At 41.0% G+C, this 22985-nt stretch overlaps 1 protein-coding gene across 4 annotated transcripts in view; it reads right to left on the bottom strand.

Annotated features, from left to right (window-relative positions):
• Positions 1-22985, bottom strand: part of LOC107383946 (A-type potassium channel modulatory protein DPP6) — a 99081-nt gene that overhangs the window by 28528 nt on the left and 47568 nt on the right. For 3 of the 4 annotated variants that reach the window (XM_015956874.3, XM_054740415.2, XM_015956872.3), the window contains exon 2: positions 3929-4043. In XM_015956874.3, the coding sequence (XP_015812360.3) occupies positions 3929-4043 (115 nt within the window). Of the gene's footprint in view, positions 1-3928; positions 4044-18875; positions 20036-22985 lie in introns of those variants that run through there. The other variant, XM_015956873.3, reaches the window with a different exon arrangement.

The raw sequence follows: 22985 nt of genomic DNA, 5'->3' as shown, positions 1-22985 counted from the left end.
TAAAATTATGAAATCCTGCAGCATTATCACTTGTACTGCTTCATTTTCTCACAGAACAAGACCTCCCCCCCCCCCCCCCCCCGACACACACACACGCACACACACAGCCTGAAGCACAGAATACGGAATGCAGAATATCAGCAGGGCGACAGATTGAGACAGAATGTCATGCGTCTGTGACAGTGTGAGCGTCCTGTCACAGTGACCCGATTGATCATGCACCCTGGCTACTTGGACAAGGGAGATCTCTGTTTGGGTGACAGGTTAGCATGCATGACTTTCACCTGGGAATTTGGGGATCGAATCCTGATCAGACCATTGTTTTTAATATCCGCCACATATCTCTATGAAGAATTCACAACATTGACAGCTTCAGCAGCGCTGTGCCACTCCGTGGATTTTCTCTTATTTGTGTTGCAAAAGCACTTCTATTCATTTCTCCACCTCACCCACAAGTACCTCAACTTCTGCTTGTGAAAAGGTGCTTCCTTGATCTGCGGTTGTGATCGAAATGCTGCAACAGCCGGCTTATGTATATGCGTGAGGTCCACAAGGCACTTTGCATCGACCATTTGTGGCAGAAAGTGGGCGTGTTGATGGCGGGATATGACTAAAAAGCAGCTGAGAACCTGTCTAGATAGTTTCTGATTTATGAAGCGGAGATTGCATGCAGCTTTGCGTACTCCATATTTGATAGATCACAAACCTACTTGGCGTAAGTACTTTTTTTTTTTTTTGCTGAACTTAAGTACGGTTTTAGTAAGGATTCTACGCAATGTTTGATAAATGAGACCCCTGGACTAACGCCCAGTTTCTCAAGAGTAGCTAAAAGGGAGATTAATGTCCACAGCTGTAAAAAAGGGATTTATTTTTCGTATCTAGTCTGCACTTTAAAGGGGCATTTTGGAAGTTTGACAGCCAAAACATGTATAGAAATAATAAATTTCTTCTTCATACATTCTCCTGCAATGCCCTGGTCCTGTAGAATGAGCCCTGACATTTTTACTGTGATTGCCTGTTTTTCTGTAAAATCACAGTAAAAGAGAGCTGCTCGGGTCGAGCAGGCTGCTTCATGCACGTTCACGCTCAGGCATAGCCCGTAGCATTTGCTATCCGTAGCTTTAGCAGCAGAGAGAGAGGCAGTGCCACTTTGTTGCTGTTCCTAACGCCTAGTGACAAAGCTAGCTACATTTCTGAGGACCCTTAGCTACTTTCTGTAGAACTTTCTTCTAGATATTTCCTGCAAATTAGCAACAAAATAGCCATTTTCACTCCGAACCGTTCTTTGAATGTTGTTTCAGCTTTCATCAAGTATATAAATGTTACAGATTCTAAAAGACATCACTGGTGCTTTAGCTCACCTAGTAAGACGTCAGACTCTCGTGCAGAAGACCTGGGTTTGATTCTGCATGTGAACATAGTTTATTTAGAGTTTCTTTTTTATATTAATGGTATATTTTTTTACAGTAAGATGCCCAAATTTTTATTTGAGACTCGCCGAACGGCATTGAATTCACAGATAAATAAGATGTGGGTTCAACTTTCATTTTGGAACAATTTTTCAAGCAAGGGAAGGGAATGATCTTCCAGGAGGACTGACCCATCTTAAACCTTTGTCGGCTGTGCTGAAGAGAAAGGTACAGAACCAAATTATTTAATTAATCAGCTGCGCGTTCTCCTGTCCTCTGTCCTCCGGGCCCCACACACACACCACACACACACACACACACACACACACACACACACACACACACACACACACACACACACACACACACACACACACACACACACACACACACACACACACACACACACACACACACACACACACACACACACACACACACACACACACACACGGGACTGTCTCAGCTGTTATTTTCGTTAAGGAGTGTGCATGTACAGCATGTGCGCCTCGTGCATGATTCTACTATTGAAGCTGCCGTTACGCTTTTGGCCTGAGGGGGCAATCGCGAGCATAAAAATTCAAAACTCTGTAAAGTCCCTTTAAATAATGCCTAGAAAGAAGAAGTGATGGAATTTGTTCCATCTTCCTTAGAACGAGTTTAATCACCAGCTATGGTTGGATTTTAGGCGCTCTCAAAAACCAAGCCAGAATGTGTTTTTCTGTGACCGCTTGTTAAAACTTCCACCAGTACTGGTGTGGGTTTTCAGACGGATTACTTCTTCAAACCAGCACCATTCTAATGTTAAATCCACCCGATGGAGAGTGGTGAGTGAAATCTAAAAGCTAACTGTTAGCTACTAGCTGAATGATTATAAAAATTGGCGACTACGCTGAGTGCTTCAGTGACTAACCTTGGTGTTGAACTAGATAGCACCCTTTGTTTTGACACCCACATTAATGGAGTGATCTCCTCCTCCTTTTTCCACCTTCGTCGGCTGTCAAAGATCCAACCTTCCCTGTCACAACATGATCTTGAGACAGTAGTCCATGCTTTTATTACAGTGCGATTGGACTACTGTAACTCTGTTTTATTTGGTGTGAGCAAAGGCTCGATAGCCAGGTTGCTAATGGTGCAGAATGCTGCTGGCAGATTTTTAGAGGGCAGGCGCAAGTATGATCACATTACCCCGGTCCTGGCTGCGCTTCATTGGCTGCCCGTTGATGTAAGATACTTTTGCTGGTTTTTAGAACGTAAAATGGTTTGGCCCCTCCTTACTTTGTGTCATTGCTTCAACCGCACACCCCTGCACGGTCACTCCGCTCGGAGAACCTCATGCTCCTCTCGGTCCCAAGATCACGCCTAAAGACGCGTGGTGATAGGGCCTTTTCTGTGGCAGGTCCTAAGCTTTGTAACGAGCTTCCTCTCAGCATAAGGACCTCTACCTCTGTGGCGGTTTTTAAGGCAAGGCTAAAAACCTACTTTTATGATGTGTCTTTTAATCTTTCTAACTAGTTTTTTGTTTTTGTTTTACCTAAAGTCATCTGTGCATTCACTGTGTTTTTTGTCTGTATCATGTGATCCAATGTTTTTATTTTCTGAACCTAATGTTTTATGTTGTTACTTGGTCTGTGTAGCCCCTTGGTGGCATGTTTTTGCCTGTAAGGAGCAATTTATAAATAAAGCTGAGTTGAGTTGAGAATAAGTACCAGGGACCGACTGGGACAATAATTCATCCCAGCCGCCTTTCCCCCATCTGATTGGTGTGTGCGTTCAGGGGTGGGGGTTGCACTCGGAAATTTTGGAGTTGGCCATTTTGTCCCGGTCTCCCAGCGGCCAGTTTCTCCTCTGGTGTGCCTGTTGCTTACTCTTCATGTTTTTCATTATTTTCCATGATGCTTTTCTGGGACGGGTGGAGGCGGGATTTCAGCAAATCCAAATCGTCTTATTTCCTGATTGATAAAATATCTCAAGAAAATAACTTATGTCAGAACAAATGACATAGTGCCAACTGTGACATTCTAACCATACATGGACCAATCATAGCTCTGAAATAATTAAATTAGCATGACAGTTCCTTTAAATCATAAATAAAATGTGATCAACCACATTAAAAACCCGTAGACCCATAGAATGAAAAAAAAAATCACTTCAACATAACCTGTCTTACAACATAAAATAGGCTGAAAGATCTCAAAAAGCAACACATTCTGTCTCCATAAAACAGAATCAAATATGTATTTAAATTCTTAAATTTTACTGTCTGAATGAATTTAATTGGAGTACTCCTAATTTAAATTCCTGAAAATTAACATTATATTGTTAAAATGTCATTATCAGATGGGGGAAAAGTCACAGCAAAATAAGTAATGAAAAATTTTCAATACTTTGAAGCAGTACTTATGTTTAAACCGTCCCGTCCTGCAAAGGAAATTAAATAATTTCCTAAAAATGTCGGCTGGTAGAAAAAAACTCTTTTCAAGTCATGAGGTGTTTGCATTTAAATGTGTGATACCTACTAGGAGTCAGCAGGATGACAGAGGTGACGATCAGAGAACAAATGATCAGGATGACCAGCAAAGCGATTGCTATTCCCTTCCAGTTCCTCTGGGGAGGCGCGCTGCCCACCAGGTCCTGAAAAACAACATAAATATGACATTGTTGCAAGCAAAAATAAAAAATAAAGAAAATGTCACCTTTCAAGCAGCAATAAATAACGAATGAAATGATTTCCCTGCTAGAAGCTGGTCCCTCCCGCTGCACGGCTGGCGTTCATGGGTGACCTTGGTGCTTTTAAATTCATGTCATCACACATAAGATGGAAGTATTTCTGTACTTTCACAGTCGGAGGCAGAGATTGGCTGCAGAACGGCTCATTCTCCGACAGACTGATGCTTACAACTCAACCGGTTCCGTGCAGTAACTCTGCAATCATTGCGTTGCACCCCGCTGTGTGCATACGAAGAGCCCCTGCAGCTCCGCCTGATAGCTGGAGTGGAGCTGTGGCTTCAGAGCAGACACAACGGGCAGAATAATGAGCCGCTCTCCTCACACAGCCCAGTAGATTGTAGATATCTAATCAGCACTGTTTGTAACGCATCTATTGCAGAAAAGAAGAAAGAGAAAGAAGCCCACAGGACGTGGAAAACAATTTTAAGAGCAGACGTGTGGGTGGCAAGCTGTCTGGTGGCCTGAGAAGGACTGCCCGAACCCTAAAAGCATGCATCTTCAGCCATTTTCAATATGGAAACAATTTTAATGCTGTGACTGTTTAGTTTCACTGGCAAAGACGCATGTCGTCAAGCACTTCTACACATGCTGTGTCCATCGAGAAAGCTGTAGAAACAGATATTTTTCTAAGCATCGCTGATTAGGGATCACCTCTCCAATTCCCTGCACTTGTGTGCTTCTGGAGAGCAGTCATCCGCCCTACGGGCATTTTTATTATCAGAATCAGGTAAACTGATCTGAAACATCTATTTGAACTTCACATTTTGTGTTACATTGGCAGGGCCAGTCACGGTTACAGCATGAAAGTCAAAGTAATGGGGACAAAACAAACCAGTGCAAAATGGTGAATATGAGCAAAACGTACAGCAAAACAACCCAATTAAAAAAGTTTCCAGACAACAAAGTGCAAGGAAAGTTCAGAAGATGGTCAAAATTCACAGACCAGGCAAGGAGGGCATCCATCAGAGGTTCACTAAAATGTTTCTTGAATATTGTGGTTATTGCATGAGAATAAAACTAAACTTTTTGCTGTAAAAGTTTAAGAAAACCCTCTATATCTCCAACTCCAACAATAAACATCATCGAAAGGTTAAAGGGAGACCAGGCAGTTTTAGCTTGCTTTTAGCACCACCTAGTGTCCATTTAGTAGAACCAAAAGCAAAACCTGTGCATTCATCCTATAAACACCTTAGTCCAACAGCTTTAGACCAGCCTTCTTTAGTGTCAACAGGAGTTATTCATCACTAAATTAAACAAATCAGCTGTGTTCATGATCTAAAACATGCAGGAATGTGCAGGAAGCAGACTGCAGCACCAGGAATGTCTGCTCCATTTTTTTCCCAAGTCCAACAGACTGGGCTGGCACTCTGAAGTTGCAAGTGGAGTATTCTGGCCACAGGGGGCAATAGCAGCTGGGTGGCCTTTCATTACTCTGTAAAGAGTCATTTTAGCTAAATAAAAGATTTTTTAAATTTGAAAAACTTTAGCGTCTCTTTAATTATAATTTTCCTACTTCACTGATAATCCATGGATAAAACATAGCCACACTCTGGATTCAGTTGTCTGTATGAGCTCTGCTTTGTTTATCTGAAAACCGAGATGCAGCTGAAGGCTGAAGTCAAGTCGAGTTGGTGTCAGCAGACATGTGGGTCAAGCTGGTTCTCGTAACAGTTGGGAATGAGACGGCCTCTTCTCATTCAGCCGTGATGGGGGCACCCCTGCTGGATCTGCCGGTTAGGCTCGTCATTATAGCTGCCAGGCCTGGGGTGCTAATTACCAGCTGAGGCAGCAGCTGATTTATCTTTAGTTCCAGGTGCTTGGGGTGAGCCTCCATTATATTTAATTCCTGTCACTCAGATTTTTAATTTATTTATTTACTTTATTTCAGGCACTTGAACTTATTACTTTAACTCATTATCGCTGTTCATCTGATGGATGAACCATCTGAAGCTTTAAGTTTTATGTTTAGCCTTGGCTGGATTATAAACCTGGATCTGATCTAATTTTAGGAAGCTGTGTCTTTAATCTCAACATTAAAGGGGAAATATGTAAGAATGAAGTCGAAATAACACCCTGCTATCGCAGTGGGTTTCTTTTCAAAGCAAAACGTCCCTTTCTCACCGCGGTTCCGTTAGTTTCATGGCCGTTCCGTTACGGATCAGCGCTTGAAGATTCTAGATGACGAGTAAAGATGACTTAGTCAATTCAAAAATAGACATACATTGTTATATCTGGGGGTAGCACTCTTAGGTATTTTACGGTAGGGAGCACATACATACCACACTTATTAGGGTAATATCTCCGGCATTAGAGGAAGTGTTGTTTGTTATCTTGCTGTTATAGATCTAAACGACTCATTAAAGGAAGTAAAATGCCACAAATGACTCATTATTAACTTCACACATTTCACTCTAATATCAAGTTGTTGGTTGAAAAAGTAGCTTGAGATAGCCAACTATTTGTTCTTATTCACCGTTAGCCTAATGTTAACCTCTAGCCTTTTTTTACCCGATATTAGAATATTACAAAAAGATGCTGTGGATTTTTAGGTACTTACTGGCCTCAGTTCTTTAAACAACTCTGGAGCTTGTTGCCGGCCGGTGTTGAAACACAAGTGCTGCAGCATTAGCTCAGCCCCGACTCTGCAACCTAACAAACTCACTGATTGTAAACAATGACTTTATGCCCCTCTTTCTGTTTCAGTGTAACCTTCCTTCCAACACAATGACAAGAATATTTACATGTTGCTCCTTTAAAATGACACTTTTCTTTAAAAGTTGGATTCAGTTTGGTAGAAACTTTACCAACTTCAAACGTCAGAAGCGGAGTTCGCTGTGGCTCTTTACTCTGTTCTAAATGACTTGTACATTTCTTTAAACCACAACAAGAAGAAGCGCTAAAAGCCTTTCCTCTAAAGAAAGATGTTTGCACTGTCGCCAGTCGCCATGTTGGACTACATCTAAAAAAACTATGGCGTCAAGCGATGCAGTCGTCATTTCCGTCTTTTTTCTGACTGGTTATTTTTGAGTTGGCTAGTGCTGGTGCTCTCTGCCTCTAAGTATCCAGATTCATCCTCTGTGTAGAATAGCCGGAGGGTGAGTCTGGCAGGCCAAGCTAGAAGCAAAGAGCTAAAACTAAAGTGAACATTGGCACACATTAATTTGAAGCTAAAGGACGCTATGAAATAATGATGATGACCTGGCTTGGTTGCTACTGGACTTGTACGTAACAATATTTCTGTCCAACAGTGTGGATCTTTTTAATTCGTGGCTTATTTACTAAGACTTGGCTCATGTTAGTGCTAGCTCATTGTTAGCGCTAGCTACAGCAGCCTACTGCAGGCTTGTTTATAACAGTTGTAGTTCTGTTTTCAACCAGTAGGATGTGAAGCTGGACATTGTTTAGTCTTACTTTGAATAAACTTCTCTTTGAAGGTCCTGCTTTTATATCACAAAGATACTTTCCTTCAAGTTTCACACATTTTATAGATAATTTCGGCAAACTGGATGCACCTATGCCGATATAAAATGGATTCTGGGGGAAGAAAGTGCCAAGACATGATTTTTGTTTTCATTTTAACTGAAACAAACTTCACTGTATTATCTCCTTTTAATATTTGTGAATTTCCACATTATTTATGGATGCTTCTGGGGATGCACAACCATGGTTTCTGAACGGCTGTAATTTTTAGGATTTAATGAACAGCTTCCAGATGGTTGAAAGGTTAAAAATCAGCACGACTGTCAGGAGCTATGTAATAACAGGCCACTATTCATTTGCGTGCACAAACAACAACTTTGCACATTAATCTCCCTCTCCACTTGAAGTTACCGAGGAGCTCCAGCCACCCGTATCGGTCCAGCTGTTCATAACCGTGTTACCAATTAGACCTGGTCTCCGTCTGCCTGTAGCGGCGAAAGTGCTTATAGAGCAGCTCAGTGAACCATCCCCAAGTTAATGAGGGGTTGTGTGCACATGAAAAGGAGACTGCTTCAACAGCATGGAGCAGAGAACATGCTGCTTATGTCTCTAAAAGCTCCCCAAAGTGCTTTAATGCAAGTTGCTTTCAATTAAACTTATTTGCAAAAAATATACTGTCATTGGACAGTTTGTCTTACAGCAAATCAATAGAGAAGGCAGCGAGTACACATAGAAAAACAGCAGTCACACCAATATGCTGATTTATTGCAGCAGAGATAAAGATTTTCACAAAAAAGATGCCCGGCGATTCATGTGATCCCCTACATGGGCTGCGTCTGAATCAGAAAATAAAATGTTCAGTGGCTTTAACGGGCATGTTGTTTCTGCATCTGATTTTGTGTATCTGAGCTGAATCGGTGGAAAGATTTAAAGGAAGGCAGGGAGGTTTATTGCAGCTCAGAGCCACGACCGGTCTATAAATGTGACATGTTGATGCGCTCGAAGTTACGGAGGAAAAATGTCTCTCAGGAAAATATTTTAAGGTACTTTGAAGTCATATTTATATGCAGACACAGCTATTATTCCTCATTTTACACATAACAAAACTTTCCTGAGTGAAATATCTCCAAACGTGACATTTTTAATATCTTTAACACATCTTTATAGACCCTGTGGGGTGAAGTAGTCAGATTAGATTCTAAAACTTAATTTCCTGAAATCATTCACAGGATTAAAGACTTGCAATCATTTAGTGGCTTTATTAAACGTTATCTAATATGATCAAGAAATTAATCTGCTCTGATTGGTGAGTATTTACATTCTTTTTTTTTCACGTTCTTAACATTGTAAACGAGAGGAGTAAACAAATGGGCGCCTTGCTGGGACGTGACTAAGCACTGGAGGAGTGGTTCCTAGCAGCAGATGAGTGAGCCGGTTAACAGGACAGCTGTGATTAATGATCTGAAAACAGGAAAACCGAGGGAGGAAATGGATAATGAAACATTAATGCAGAGAAAATACAAAAGTGATCCTAAATGCGTAAACACACAGGAGTCAAACCAAAACTTAAACCAACTCACTTTGCTATAAATTATTAGTTTTTTCTACTAAAATAAAACTGTTTTGCATAATTAACTGTTTACACTCAGGAATGCTGAAGTAACTAAAATAAAGAGTGTGATGATTGAAGTGGTGACCCAGTTATCTGACAGTGCCCTTTTGATCAGCTCTGGTTGCATCTTCCCCTACAGCTTCACACAAACTTATCATGACACTAGCGACTGGTTTTATCATGCCTCTCCAGTTTAAACACTAAAAACGGCTCTTTAAGGCTGAAAAGCTGCAGCATATATATTAAAGCAGCACTCTTCCCTCACAGAGTCCACTGTTATTAAGTGTGTAAGCTCTGATTGCTTTATCCAGACAGAGTACTTTATCCCTGTGTGAAATGTGCAGCGGTTTACCCGCCTACACTCCACCGCTGACGGCAAAGCTCCAAAATCACAGATCCCATTTATATTGTTCCCAGAAAGCCAACTTCAGATGTATAATTTATGTTCCCAGACACTGAGCGCAACATTTTAAGAAGTCAAAAGGTGTCTCTGCAAATGCAGGAGGACACTGACCTTTGACAGGATCTGAGATGCTGCAGGTTGTCTTCGTTAGACCTTCTACTTCTGCTGGTCTGGAGGAGATAAGTTAATGCATCTGACAACAATAAAAGCTGCATCAATGGACAAAAACTGCAGCCACCTCCTCCCTCCACAGACGCATCTAAATAAATCCTGCACATTTCAGGTACTGACAGCGATAAAGGGTCTGACGAGGGCGAGGTAACAGCGCCACTTTCACTCTGTTTGTTGCTATTTTCATTCTGTTTTGAGACATAGAGGAGGTAAAAGAATGAAGCATATTTTAAGGTCAAGCTTCCCCCCCCCCCCACCTCTCACTCCGTCTAATCCTCTCGCTCTCTCTCTCCCTCCTACTTCCCTTTGTCTAACCATCTCTTTGTCTCTCCACTGGCTGCTCAAGTGTGAAATGGATCTTTCCTGATCTCTGGGCACCTGGTTTCCTAGGGAACCGAGAGAGCTATTTGAGTCAGATTTTTTGTGAAGATGGAGTACAGTACAGCAGGGACTAATAACACTGTTAAAAAGTCTGAGTGTGGCGGGGGAAATCGAGGTCCGAAGAAATGAACTCAGAACAAAAACGTTCTGAAGTGAAACACAAGAGAAGACAGATATCTGAAAAAAAGACACTGGACACTTGACACGTGATATCTCACTCCGCTGTAATGTTAGTCACTGTCTGAGAGCAGTCACACATGAGAGTAAAGCAGTAGCTGGTGGACTCAGGGATAAACTTTTCCTTTGCAACAACATCAATAAATTATGTGCATTCATGAGTGAGATTAAGAATTCATGCCAGCTGGCTTTTGGCTCATGAATAGCCGCCATCAGCCTGTCTGTGTACACAACCGTCTCGTTTATTTTTCTTCTTTCCTTCGTGTGCTTTGGAAAATTTTGGACCTGCAGGGCTACACTCAACTGAAGCCAGACAAAACGTCGCTTTAGATGATAGAAATCCTCTGATAAGGACATTCATGAATCGAGCCGCCTTTATGAGCAGAAACTAGTTCAACAACCAAAGGAAAACAGAGAATTAAGTGGGTTTTGCTGACATGTTTGAACTTTTCTTATGCTTATTTAAGTCCTGTAAAGAAAAGAGTTGACTCAGTTATTATTTTGTATTTCTGTTGTAACAAGTAATTTTGATTTCATCCTCATCAAAGAAATTCAGTTTTCTTTTAGCACTAATTTGTCCAACAGGCCCAAATCCGTAAGACCACCTGGGTTTTCCTGTGCTTCTTTTCTACAAACTGGTGGTAATGGAGCAGTATTGTCAGTGACACAGAGGCAAGTGAGAAGGAAATGCATTTGGAAAGCACTGGGTTGATCTTACACAACAAATATTAATATTAAATAATTTAAACTTCTGCCCTGTGCTATTATCTGCACCAAAATGTATTATTCACTAAGTGGTGATACTCATCTTCCCCTCCACCAGCCAGAAATGTACATTTATCCAATAGAATACATTATTGTGACAGACTTACGAAATTCCAGCTAGTGCATCAGCAATAATAATAATGGAAAGAGGAACAAGAAGAAGAAGATTGGAAATAAGGAAAAAAAACTAAAGAAGAACAACAAAAAATATGTTAAATCATTTAAACCTCCAGCTGCTGTACCATTATCTGTACCAAAATGCATTATTCAATAAGTGGTTGATATTAATTCCAACTAGCAGCAATGATGACAATAATGACAATAATGGGAAGAAGAAGAAGAAGAAGAAGAAGAAGGAGGAGGAGGAGGAGGAGGCACGGAAGTAGAAAAAGAAAAAGAACAGAAGAAGAACAAGAAAAAGAAAAAGAACGGAAGAAGAAGTAGAAGAAGAAGAAGAAAAAGAACAAGGTACGGAAGAAGAAGAAGAAGAATGCACAGAAGAAGAAAAAGAAGTGTTGTGAGCCGCGGTGAGTACTTGCTCTCACATACTATCTCTAAGTATGTTCACAGGAGAGGGAGCGGCAGCTGCACCACATCGGATGATTAGCGGGTCTACTACTAAAGGAGATGGTGAACACAGCTCGACACCGGATGATTACTACGACTTGGTTGTGCCCAGCCCTCGCTCTAGCTCTCTTGGTTTCTCGTGATTAATCTCAGTGTATTTTTGGCTCTTGTACATTTTTGGACCTTGTGTAATCTTTGTATTTTTGGACTCACCCACCTCAGGCTCTCCGCTTATCTGGACTTACTCACTCAAACTCCATAGGACTCCTGGACTCCGCATTCAGCCACGTTCATCATCGTCCTCCCAGACCGTCCCGCTCATACCATCCTCCTCTCAACCGACCCGCTCTCGCGCTCAGACCCTGCGCTCCTTCTGCAGCTCAGGAGATCTCCCTACTAGATCATCCCTGGCTCTTTACCTCCCCTCATTCCCCAAACCCAATAATCTCCTGTAAGTCCCCTCTCAGCATTCCTGCCTAGTCTGTTTATCTCCTGGACTCACCTCTGGTTTGCTCTCCCTCAGACCCTGGTTCCCGTATTCTCTCCCTGATCCGCTGGAATTCTCAGCGCACCCTAAGTTCCCCTTAAATAATAAATTCTGTTTTACTTAGCTTCATTCTGTGTATGGAGTTGTGATTCTGCTTGTCTTGGGTTAGACTCATCCCCAAAACCATGACAAGAAGAAGAGGAAGACGAAAACGGGAACGAAGTTGAAGAAGAAAAAGAACAAGGATCGGAAGGAGGAAAAGAAGAAGAAGAAGGTGGGGAAGAAGATGAAGGAGATGGGAATGAAGTAGAAGAAAAAGTAGGGAAGAAAAATAACTATTTGTGGAAGAAGAAGAAGAAGAAGAAGAAGAAGAAGAAGAAAGAAGAAATAAGAAAGAAATAAGAAGAAGGACGAAGAAGAAAGATGGAAGAAGAAGAAAGAAGGAGAAAAAGAAGGAAGAAGAATAAAGAAGGAGAAAAAGAAGGAAGAAGAAGAAGGAAGAAGAAGAAAGAAGGAAGAAGGGAGAAGAAGGAAGAAGAAGAAGAAGAAAGAAGGAAGAAAAAGAAAGAAGAAGGGAGAAGAAGAAAGAAGGCAGAAGAAGGAAGAAGAAAGAAAGAAGGCAGAAGAAGGAAGAAGAAAGAAGAAGGAAGAAGGGAGAAGAAGGAAGAAGAAGAAGAAGAAAGAAGGAAGAAAAAGAAAGAAGAAGGAAGAAGAAAGAAAGAAGGCAGAAGAAGGAAGAAGAAAGAAAGAAGGAAGAGGAAGAAAGAAGGAAGGAAGAAGAAAGAAAGAAGAAGAAATAAGAAGAAGAAAGAAAGAAGAAGAAAGAAGGAAGGAAGAAGAAAGAAAGAAGGCAGAAGAAGGAAGAAGAAAGAAGAAGGAAGAAGGGAGAAGAAGGAAGAAGAAGAAGAAGAAAGAAGGAAGAAAAAGAAAGAAGAAGGAAGAAGAAAGAAAGAAGGCAGAAGAAGGAAGAAGAAAGAAAGAAGGAAGAGGAAGAAAGAAGGAAGGAAGAAGAAAGAAAGAAGAAGAAATAAGAAGAAGAAAGAAAGAAGAAGAAAGAAGGAAGGAAGAAGAAAGAAAGAAGAAAGAACAAGAAGAAAGAACAAGAAGAAAGGAAGAAGAAAGAGAAGAAGAAGAAATAACGTAAGTGCTAGAATCTTTTTATGAGACACCTCAAAAGAGGAGAGATTAGTTTGAATTATAAAAGACACGTTAGACAGCTTTAGCTAACATATTACATAAAGATGAAATGTTGGTGTAACGCGTTGCTTTTTATCTATATTTAGTTTCAAATCAAAAGACGGAGCACAAATTACACAAAACTGTTGCTCGTGCGATCACTGGAACCCACTCAGCTCCAAAATAACTTCTCTTCATCGCTTTCATGAGTAGAAAATGTTTTCTCAAGTGTGTTGCTCACTTGTTCAACGGTACTTTTCTCCAGCGCTCCGCAGCGGGTGGCGGTGACAGAGGAGCTTGAGGAGCTTGAATCCATCTAGTGAAGTGACGCAGTGAAGCGAAACGTCGGCATCAAATCATGATCCCATGGGGACAGGAGGGACTGTAACTGCTCACACATCCTCATGCAGATCTCAAAGATGGCAAATTGTTTTTTTAATGTTGTTTTTGCTTCCTGAGCCGTTACACAAACATACACGACCAGTCATGTGCAGAGTTCAGCAGCTGCAGAATTTCAATGACATGAAAAAGGAGCTAAAAGCTTGATATTTGGTAAAGAGACTTACACGGAGATCCGCAAAATGCTAAAAATGGTTGTTCTGATCTACAGCTGACTGAAATGAAATCACAACCAATCAGATGTTTAGAGGAATAACGGTGACGTTTCATATAAAAAACAATCGCCTGACTACAGGCCTTTATTAGATCTACTTAGAAGAAAATCAAAGCGGAGGAAGCTTTTTTCTTTTTTTAAGTTTTAATATTAAAATCCAAATGCTGAGAAAAATAATCCAAATATTTATTCAAGTCCAAGAAAACACATGCCAATGTCCTCAGGTAGCCAACTGAATGTTATTAACTGTGATTGGACCTGATGGTTCTGGGTGAGATTTTAAATGAGCCGCTCAGATGATGGGTTAGGATTAGGGTTAGATTGGTTATTGATTAATCCTGCAGCAGCATCAATCATGCCAGTGTTTCATAAAAACCTCTGACTGACAGATTGATCACTTGTTTGAGCAACTTTTATGTCTTCTATCCTACTAAATATGATCTGATCTTATCTGACCATTTTTTTCCCGTGTCTTTTTTCTGGTGTGGAAAATAAAGGGTCAAACATGCACACATACCTCAACTTTTATTGCAGAATATTGAAAAAGAAGATTATATCATTAATTTTTCTTCTGGTAAAATCTCTGCTGCAAGAAGAACTATTAAAGGCGTTGAACATGCATTTAATCAGTACATTTGCAATGGTCTCTAGTAGCAATTAATGCCTTGTAAGTCATGCTGGGGGGGGGGGGGGGGTAGATATAGAGATGCTAATGCTAGCGGTTAGCTTCTCATAGCCAAGAAGTTGTTGCTGATTCTCGGATGTTAAAACAACAGCTTTCTCCGTCGTGAGTTAAAATCGGCGAGTCCATGAATGTGTGACAAAGATCCATCAGGCTTTTCAAATTCTAGTTTCACCGTCTATTTTCTCTCAGAGGTTATTGCAGGAGATAGGAGACTTTTTCATGTTCGGCCTGCATAAAAAAAAAACTCAGAGTGACTGATTTTAAAGGCATACTGTGGAACTTTTTCATATTTTTAAATAATTATCTTGAGCCAGTATGTTCTAAAATGACCTTTTACAGCATTAATGAACAGGGTATTCTGTGGGAACTTCAGAATACTGGGCCACCGTCTGCCCGGTGCTGCAGTCTGCTTCCTGCATGCTTTAGATCACGAACACAGCTAATTTGTTTGATTTAGTGATGAACCACTCCTGTAGACACTAATGCCTTGTTCACATCACATGGGTAAATGTGACGATGCGCCACAAAGCGCCATGGAACGAGAGCGCTTCTATTCGGCCGCACCATTGTTAACCTATGGTCGCGTTCACATCAGTGGAGAAGGCTGCGCCGTGCAGCAATTGTTTTGGCATGTGCTTCATTTTTTTTGAGAGCCGTGTAAATTCTGACAGGAAGTCAAACCAAAAAAGTTGAAGCGGGCCGGTAAATTGAACAACATGAAGAAATTTTTCAAAATAAAACACTGCAATTGATGAACGTGATCTTTTTTGTGTATTCAAACTTATCGAGAGACAAAAATGAACAAACAAAGACAAACACACACATACACACACTCCTGCAGAGAAACAGCGTTTCCATAAATTTAAATGCAGTTTGTGCAGCAAAAGATGGATTTAATAAATGTGATCACAAGGAAATGCATTTAATTAAAATGTAAATATGCAACAGCATTGCACTCTATCACAAACACTATGGCTTACCCATTCATAAAGGGACTGGTCTACAAAGCAGCAGGATCGGGGCAGTTACTGATAGCAAGCAGGGCAAACTGGATGCGTGCGAGCGCACACACACACACACACACACACACACACACACACACACACACACACACACACACACACACACACACACACACACACACACACACACACAAAGGGCACAGGGGGTGGGTGGAGGGGTTTGGAAAACAGTAGGCATGAGCAGAAGCGCTTGTTGAAAATTCTTGCCTGATATGAACAGAGGAACAGCGGGCGGCGCGCAAATTTCGTGAGTGATCCACTTCGCAGCTGATGTGAACCAGGTGTAAGAAGGGCTGGGGAGATTTTTCTGCAGTAAGATTAACTTCTTAAAAGACGAACGCACAGCAATGAGCCAAGTTTGGCTTTGATTTGACCGCAGATGATTTATAACGGACACTTCGGGGATGCTAAAAGCAAGCAAACAGCTTAGTATCCCTTTAATCAGAAATAATTTAAAAAATGTGTTTTCAGTGTCCCTTACCTTTAAGGAATAATCTACAGGTTATGTTTATCACCAAATAAAAAGCATGGTGTTAAAATGGTTTACTTTTATTAAACCCTTTCTGAAGAGTAAAGTCTGTGTAGCTAATTACACCACACATTGTGGATATCATAGGTCTCTGCCTAGTGCCGATTTACTTTATTATTCCTCTTTTTATCTTAAAATAGCAGTTTTCCTATAGCTGAGTGTACTTAATTCTTAACATAACATTTCATAATATTTTATCAACTTCTCAACAGTTTCTAGTAAAGCTGTCTTGATTATTTTAATCAACACTTTGACATTAATCGTGAATTTGGAGCAACACATTTTTTGTCCTGCTTTTTTTCTGGGGGTTCCTAAAACACGTCACAACAAATGTTTCAATATGGTAGTGGGGTTGTTTTTTTGAGATTTTCTGAAAGATTGAGCCAATTAATGGAAACATTTCAGAGGACCAATTTTAGTGTTCTCTGATAATGAGTCCGAATACACGTTGAAAGCTGAGAGTGGAAAATTTCATGTCACAAAACAATTAATAAATAAAAATGTAAACTGAACCAATTGTGCCAAATATTCCACCACAGTTGTAAAATGATTCTAGCTAAAGTACAATATGCTAAGAAACAGATCTTAGATATGCGACAAAGAAAATCAAATCCTTTTCACCAAACTCTTGCTTTCTATTCTGACCCCAAAGATGAAATAAACTGCTGCAATCCCACATTTTTTACTCATGGTATTCAGTCGTAACAAGTGAATGAAATTTTCAGAACACCTCTAACATTCTTTTTATCACTTTGTGACTTTTGAACAAGACAAAAGATGAATGAAGGTTTCTCAGAGGATATGAGTTAGTGCTTGCCTCTGGACAAAACTGTCACTTCATCTTTTAATCATCAGAGTAAAAGCAGCACAAGAACAATGCTGACTGAAGAATGGAACTGTTGAAAGTGTCTCTACCTTTTCCTTTTCAAAACCTAATATATTCCTCAGAATGTAGTTGGAAATTAAAACCACTAGGAGCTGCAGCGAAGATAAGAGCTCTGATGTGCTTTCAGGACAATTGCGTGCAGTATGATAACATTTTAGGGGGGGGGGGGGGGGGGGGGAAGCTGAAAGTAAATTTAATGACAGATTTGTTTTTGCAGCTGTATCAATCTCATCCAACAGGTTTGTCGTTTTATTTCCCAGCATGCATCACCTTTGCTCCCCTCAGTCTGAATGGGCACTTGTGCAGAATGCACTGGAGGGAAAAAGGATGCTACCTTGAACAAGACAATGAGGTAACTCTGAAAGGCATCTCGTGCAGTAACAGAGGAGGTGTGATAACACTCAAAAAGCTGAATAACAACAACAAAAGCTCATTGTGTTTTTGGCAATCTGTGTGAGGCATCAAAGCTCCACGATCTGCAACAACAGTGGAATTCAGCCAATAGAAGCTCTGAGGAAAAAGACTCCATTTACTTATTCTTCAGATTTGAGCTGGATGAAGAATGTGTCTTTCCTTCAGTGCCTTAAAATCTGCGTCCCACCTACTGTCAGCAGTCGTGCAGCTTGTGTCTTTTTTGCAGAGATCTCTCCGTTTCTCCATGTCTGCATACTGAAATAGCAGATGCACAGGAAGGAATCTGAAACTGATACCACCAACGTGCTGGAGGCTGCTCTGGAAGCTAAAAGGACGCTGATGACAGAGTGTGTTTTCCAATCACCTTCTCAGCCAGGACATTGTGTTTTACTGTATTTTTTTTTTTTTTTACAAATTGTGCACACTGGATAGGTGAAGGAATCAGCCAAGGTTAGTCAGATATGATAATCAGTTGATAAAGGTGCCTTGTTCCTTTTTATTTGAAATGATTGCTGTCGTTGCAGACTAACAACCATGCAGCCTCGATGTACAGATGAGACTGAGTGGATCTCACTTTTCTGTGAAACATTTGATTTCTTTTCAACCTTCAAAAGAGCTCTGGCTCTCTTTTTCTGATCCGAACTCGGTTAAAGATCTGCCGTTGAGTCTGCAGCCCCGCTTTCATGAATGTAAGTGGGCCGTGAAAACAAACACTGTCAAAATTTCACCAGATTAAGCTGCAGTGGAGGAAAAAGGAAGGAAAACCTTTAATCCCACTCATTCAGGTGAAACCCCCTGATTTGCTTTTGTTTGACCTTTCCTAAGAGGAAAATCCTTAACAATCAACAAGTATCATGCAGAGGTTCTAGCTTCAGCAAACTAGATTAAATTCCTTTTAATCTAAGTTATACCAGAGGTGCAGGCACATATATGCAAACCCAGATGGCATAATTTCATCTCTTCAGCCTTTTCTAGTCACCTTATATAAAGTAAAGCTAAAAGATGAGATGCTGTAAAAGTGCATGGCAACAACGACTTTTTCAGCCCATAAATGGGGTTTAAATCTCAGAACACCTCCACATAAACCCCTGCTATGTAACGCTGAAGCACAGTTATCAGATCCTGTTGATTATTTTTAGATTTCATGAGATAACTAGGCTTTTGCAGGTTATGGAAGCTACACCTGTGGGTGACTAAGAAGAGTCAATTAAATATTTATGCAGAAGTTTAAAGCATTCAAACTGCTTGATCTGAAGAATAATGACAGTAAACGTGTTTTTCTCTTTAATTAAGGTGATTGAAAACTGCTTTGAATGTTCTTTTTGCTCGGAGCTCTTTTGCGCGTGCGCTCCAGCTGTGCCTTTAAGCTCGAGCGCTAAACGCGTAATTACAGGCGCAAATTAGCGAACAGGTTATCTGAGGACTTACCTGATCGTTCTGCTGAGGCGCTTTCCCCGGCCCGTTCGCGTCTTTTGTGGAAGTCATGGTGGTAAAAAAAGGAGAGGAGCAATCTGGGAGAAGACGTCCGCTGCCTGCAGGTGCAGGATAATGAAGCGAGGGAGGGCGCAGACCGACGCCACGGAGGAGAGGCAGGAAGAGGGGGAGAGATCCGCGCAAAGTGTTCAAGGAAGATCCAGCGATTTGCTAAAATAATGAAGATCCCGTGGGCGCGGAGGCAGGCGGTGCAGAGTTCAGCAGAAGACCCGCTGGAGAGCTGCGGAGCGCACAGATGTGGGAGGTTCGGCTCACTTTTTCAGTGTCACAGATGACAGCAGAAAAAAACCCTCCAAACTGAACGATTTTCTCTTGGTTTTCTTTAAAATTTGTCTTGGCCTACACCAGTTTTGATTAAATGCTATATGGACAGTTCGAGGGCTTTCGTTGCTTTTAATGGTTAAAAAAAATCCTTTCAGCAGGAATAAACTAATTTCAGAGATCACAGAGATGCTGAGGTTGTGACATTAGAATGTAAAGCCTAAAAAATGAGCTTAAAGGAGGCAAAGATTCCAGCAAAATTACTGGAAAACGTTATTTCCTATTTCTGCAACTTTTTTTCTCATGTAGCTTCAAAGCAAATGAGAAATCAAGGTTCAGCCCTTCCCATCTTGGTTTTATTTCCCAGACTTGCACAGTTCAGCTCTGAGCTCACAGAAACGGATAATATGGAGACCTGTCAGCTTCTATCAGATCACTGTGGTCATTACTGGCAAGTCCATTACACAGGAAATGGAAACAGGAATCAATGCAAGGAGAACAAAATACTTTCAGTTGTTGGTGTGGCTCAGTTATTTGGGATTTAAAGAGTTAGTTTACAACATGTTTGTAACTGACGATACTCGCCGGCGTTCAGGGGATCAGAGGCAAAAACAAAGCTGGTGTGTCCATATGTATAGGTATCCTTTTCAGCACAGTATGATGCAGAGACCGCTAAACCATCTGCCAACAGGAAGCAGAGACACCTTTTCCTCCCACTCTGAGCAGAAATAGTTCCAGGTCTGAAACACAGTTTGTACAACAAGAATGTGTCACATCTGCGCTAGCACAAGCCATGCTCTTGTTCGCACATCTATTTGGGTTTTACACACACACACACACACACACACACACACACACACACACACACACACACACACACACACACACACACACACAATGTGTGTGTAGAAAAAGAGATTTCCTTTTAGAAGTTGTGCTCAGCCTCTGCAGCGCTCCGAGCCTTTTGAACTACTCATCTGTTGGAGGCAAGAGAACCCAAATATCTCATGTAAAATAAAAAAGTCCACAATGCGAGTTTCTCATGCAGAGTTTGGAAGTGTTTCGTAGCAGTAGAAAGGAAACTTTCTAAGTAAGAATTTTATCCTAGAACAATAGGATGCAGTGGGATTTTCCTGTTTAATGGCTCTAGATCTGCTGATGGCACACCCTGTAAAAGATCTTCCTCACTGTTTCCTCATCATCAGCATCACCTTCTGTGTTCTGTCGCCTGAAGCACTAACTCAGCAGTCTATCCCACGAGGACATCTTCCCGATGCATTCATCCCTTTGCCAACTTAGCGCCTTCTGTTGTTAGATAGGAATCACAGCTCTGAGTGACCTCACTCATGCCTCTGAGCATCAAAAAGCTGTCAGAAGAAGCAGAAAAATGTGCACCATTTAGATATAAATACGGCTTAAAACTTGCAGATGAAATGCTTGTTTTTATTGCACAACTGTTTGAAAGTTAACAGACCATACGGTGTGTCTAACACAACATTTGGTGTGAAGCGCTACTTGTGGCCCAGAGGAACTCTGAGCCACACTTCAGCACCTCAGCTGTGGACAGCTCCTCTGTTTAATCCTTAATGTGTGATTGTTTCCGTTCTCTTTATTGTCATTCACTCAAACGGGCTTTCTGGAGCTTTTCAGTGAGAGATTAAATCTCACCTCCTTCAGAGTTAGAGCAGCACTCTGAACAAATTAACCATGGAAGGTTTCAAGAAGGTCAAAAACAAAAGTATTGTTACAACATAAACATGTAATTAAACAATTAAAAACTGTAGTGCATTAAGTCTAATGCAGATGATCGAGAGCAGCTTAGACTTTTTCTTTTTCAAAACACATTAAGCTGACACGAACATTTATATTCAGCTTAATTACTTGTGTTGTTATCTCCAGGCATGGCTTATTAACCAGATCCTGTCTGCTGCAGTTAAAAATGCACCATAACCTTTAAATGCATTCTTGCTGCAGTTGTTGGTAATGTGTTGGTTTCCAGGGGACCAGCGTTCAGCTTTTTTTATGTATCTGTCAATAAACGTGAAACTCTTCCTCTGCATGCTAGCTCCCCCCAGTGATCACTGCTTATCTGACATCTTTATGGTGGTCTAAACTGAACTCGGGTAGCAAAAGCATCAAAGGGGTTTTTAATACGGATACATAATCCAACTTTAGTCCAGATTATGACAGTTATTAAAATAAAAGCTCAAAATCGAATTTTGTGATAATGAAGTAGCTGACCTAGAATGCAATCAATTACAGCAGTTACAGTTTGTGTGTGTGTGTGTGTGTGTGTGTGTGTGTGTGTGTGCGTACACACACACACACACACACACACACACATACACACACACACACACACAGGTGTTTTGTTGGAAATGCATAAATATAAATGCATAATTTTCCCCCTTCAGCACCCAAAAAGCACAAAACAGCTACACTCATGAAGAGTAGAAACAAAGGTGGTTATCAGCACCTGACAAATTCAACACTACTACAAAGCTTAAAGGTGCAAAATGTAAGAATGCTGTGCTCTGGTCAGATTTGGCTACAGCATCCCATTTTCAAAACATACAAGTGACTCTGCCACTCCCATTCTGTGACTTGAGACATTTTAGAGCCAATTGTTTGTAATTCACCGCCAGCATTGTTAGCTCAACGTTAGCCTCTGGCCTTCTTCACCTGATATTAGAGTAAAAAACAAAAAAGATTTTGTAGCTTCTTAGGGGTACAAGAAGTAACTTCTGTACCGCTGTTTTTACTGACTAACATACTGAATTGCAAATGCCAAAGCAGCAGAGATAGCTTGTTTCAGACCCTGCAACCTTGAAGGCTCACAGATTGTAAACAAAGACTTAAGCCTGAGTCATGCTTCTCCATCAGCTCCAAAAGGGAGAGACACGCATGCACGGACGGAGACATTTTGCCCTCATGCTTCTCTGTCTCCTGGGGAGTGTTGCAATGCAATTCCCTGCCAGGGCAACAGAGGGTGTAGTGCTGTTCTGTGGTATCCTGGCATGTATCTGGTCCTACGTAGTATGTTTATATTGTGGGTATTTTTTATGTTGTATATAAGGGACTTTTGAACACAGACACATGTGTTTCTCATTCTCCTCCACCTCTGCATGCGCTCACCACCTCTAAGCCCACGTTTCCTGTCTTTTCCGTCCACAAATAAAATGCTTGTATCTTTTCACTCCTCCAGTCATGGGGGAATTAAACGTTCCTATTTTTAGAGTTTTTTTCACGAGGTGTTCTTCAAGCTTCTCCATGTCTGCCGCTAGTTATTCTCAGCTCTCTTTATGTTTTTGAGGGTGCAATGGTGGTGGTGTAGACGAACGACAAGGGTGCCCTGACCAATCACAGGCTTGCGTTCTCCGTCTCGACGGACGGATGTTTAGAAAAGAGAGCTCGACTCCGTCCGTATAATGGTTAATGGATAATGGTGTTGCGTGTCTCCACACTGACGCAGAAGCAAGACTCAGGCTTATGTCCCTCTTTGGCCAGTTTGACAGGAGAAAAACTGACAACCCCTCCAGCCAGCTAAGAAGAATTGTATGAATGTAAACATCTTTCCAACATGATTAAGACATTGGACTGTTTATGATAATTTCACTATAAAATTCTTACTTACTGTACCTTTAATATTTTCTAACAGAGTTGAATCAATTTTTTTAGGAGGGACAAAACAATTGGATTTTAAATTGATGCAGGACTGAAGATGTTTTACACATTACCGTTTTAGCAACTCAACAATTTACATTGTATGTAGAGCTGGTTGTT

This window comes from Nothobranchius furzeri, chromosome 11, assembly GCF_043380555.1.
Source record: "Nothobranchius furzeri strain GRZ-AD chromosome 11, NfurGRZ-RIMD1, whole genome shotgun sequence".
Taxonomy (NCBI): domain Eukaryota; kingdom Metazoa; phylum Chordata; class Actinopteri; order Cyprinodontiformes; family Nothobranchiidae; genus Nothobranchius; species Nothobranchius furzeri.
Note: the sequence above shows the minus strand (reverse complement) of the source record. Positions and strands in the feature narration are given on the sequence as shown.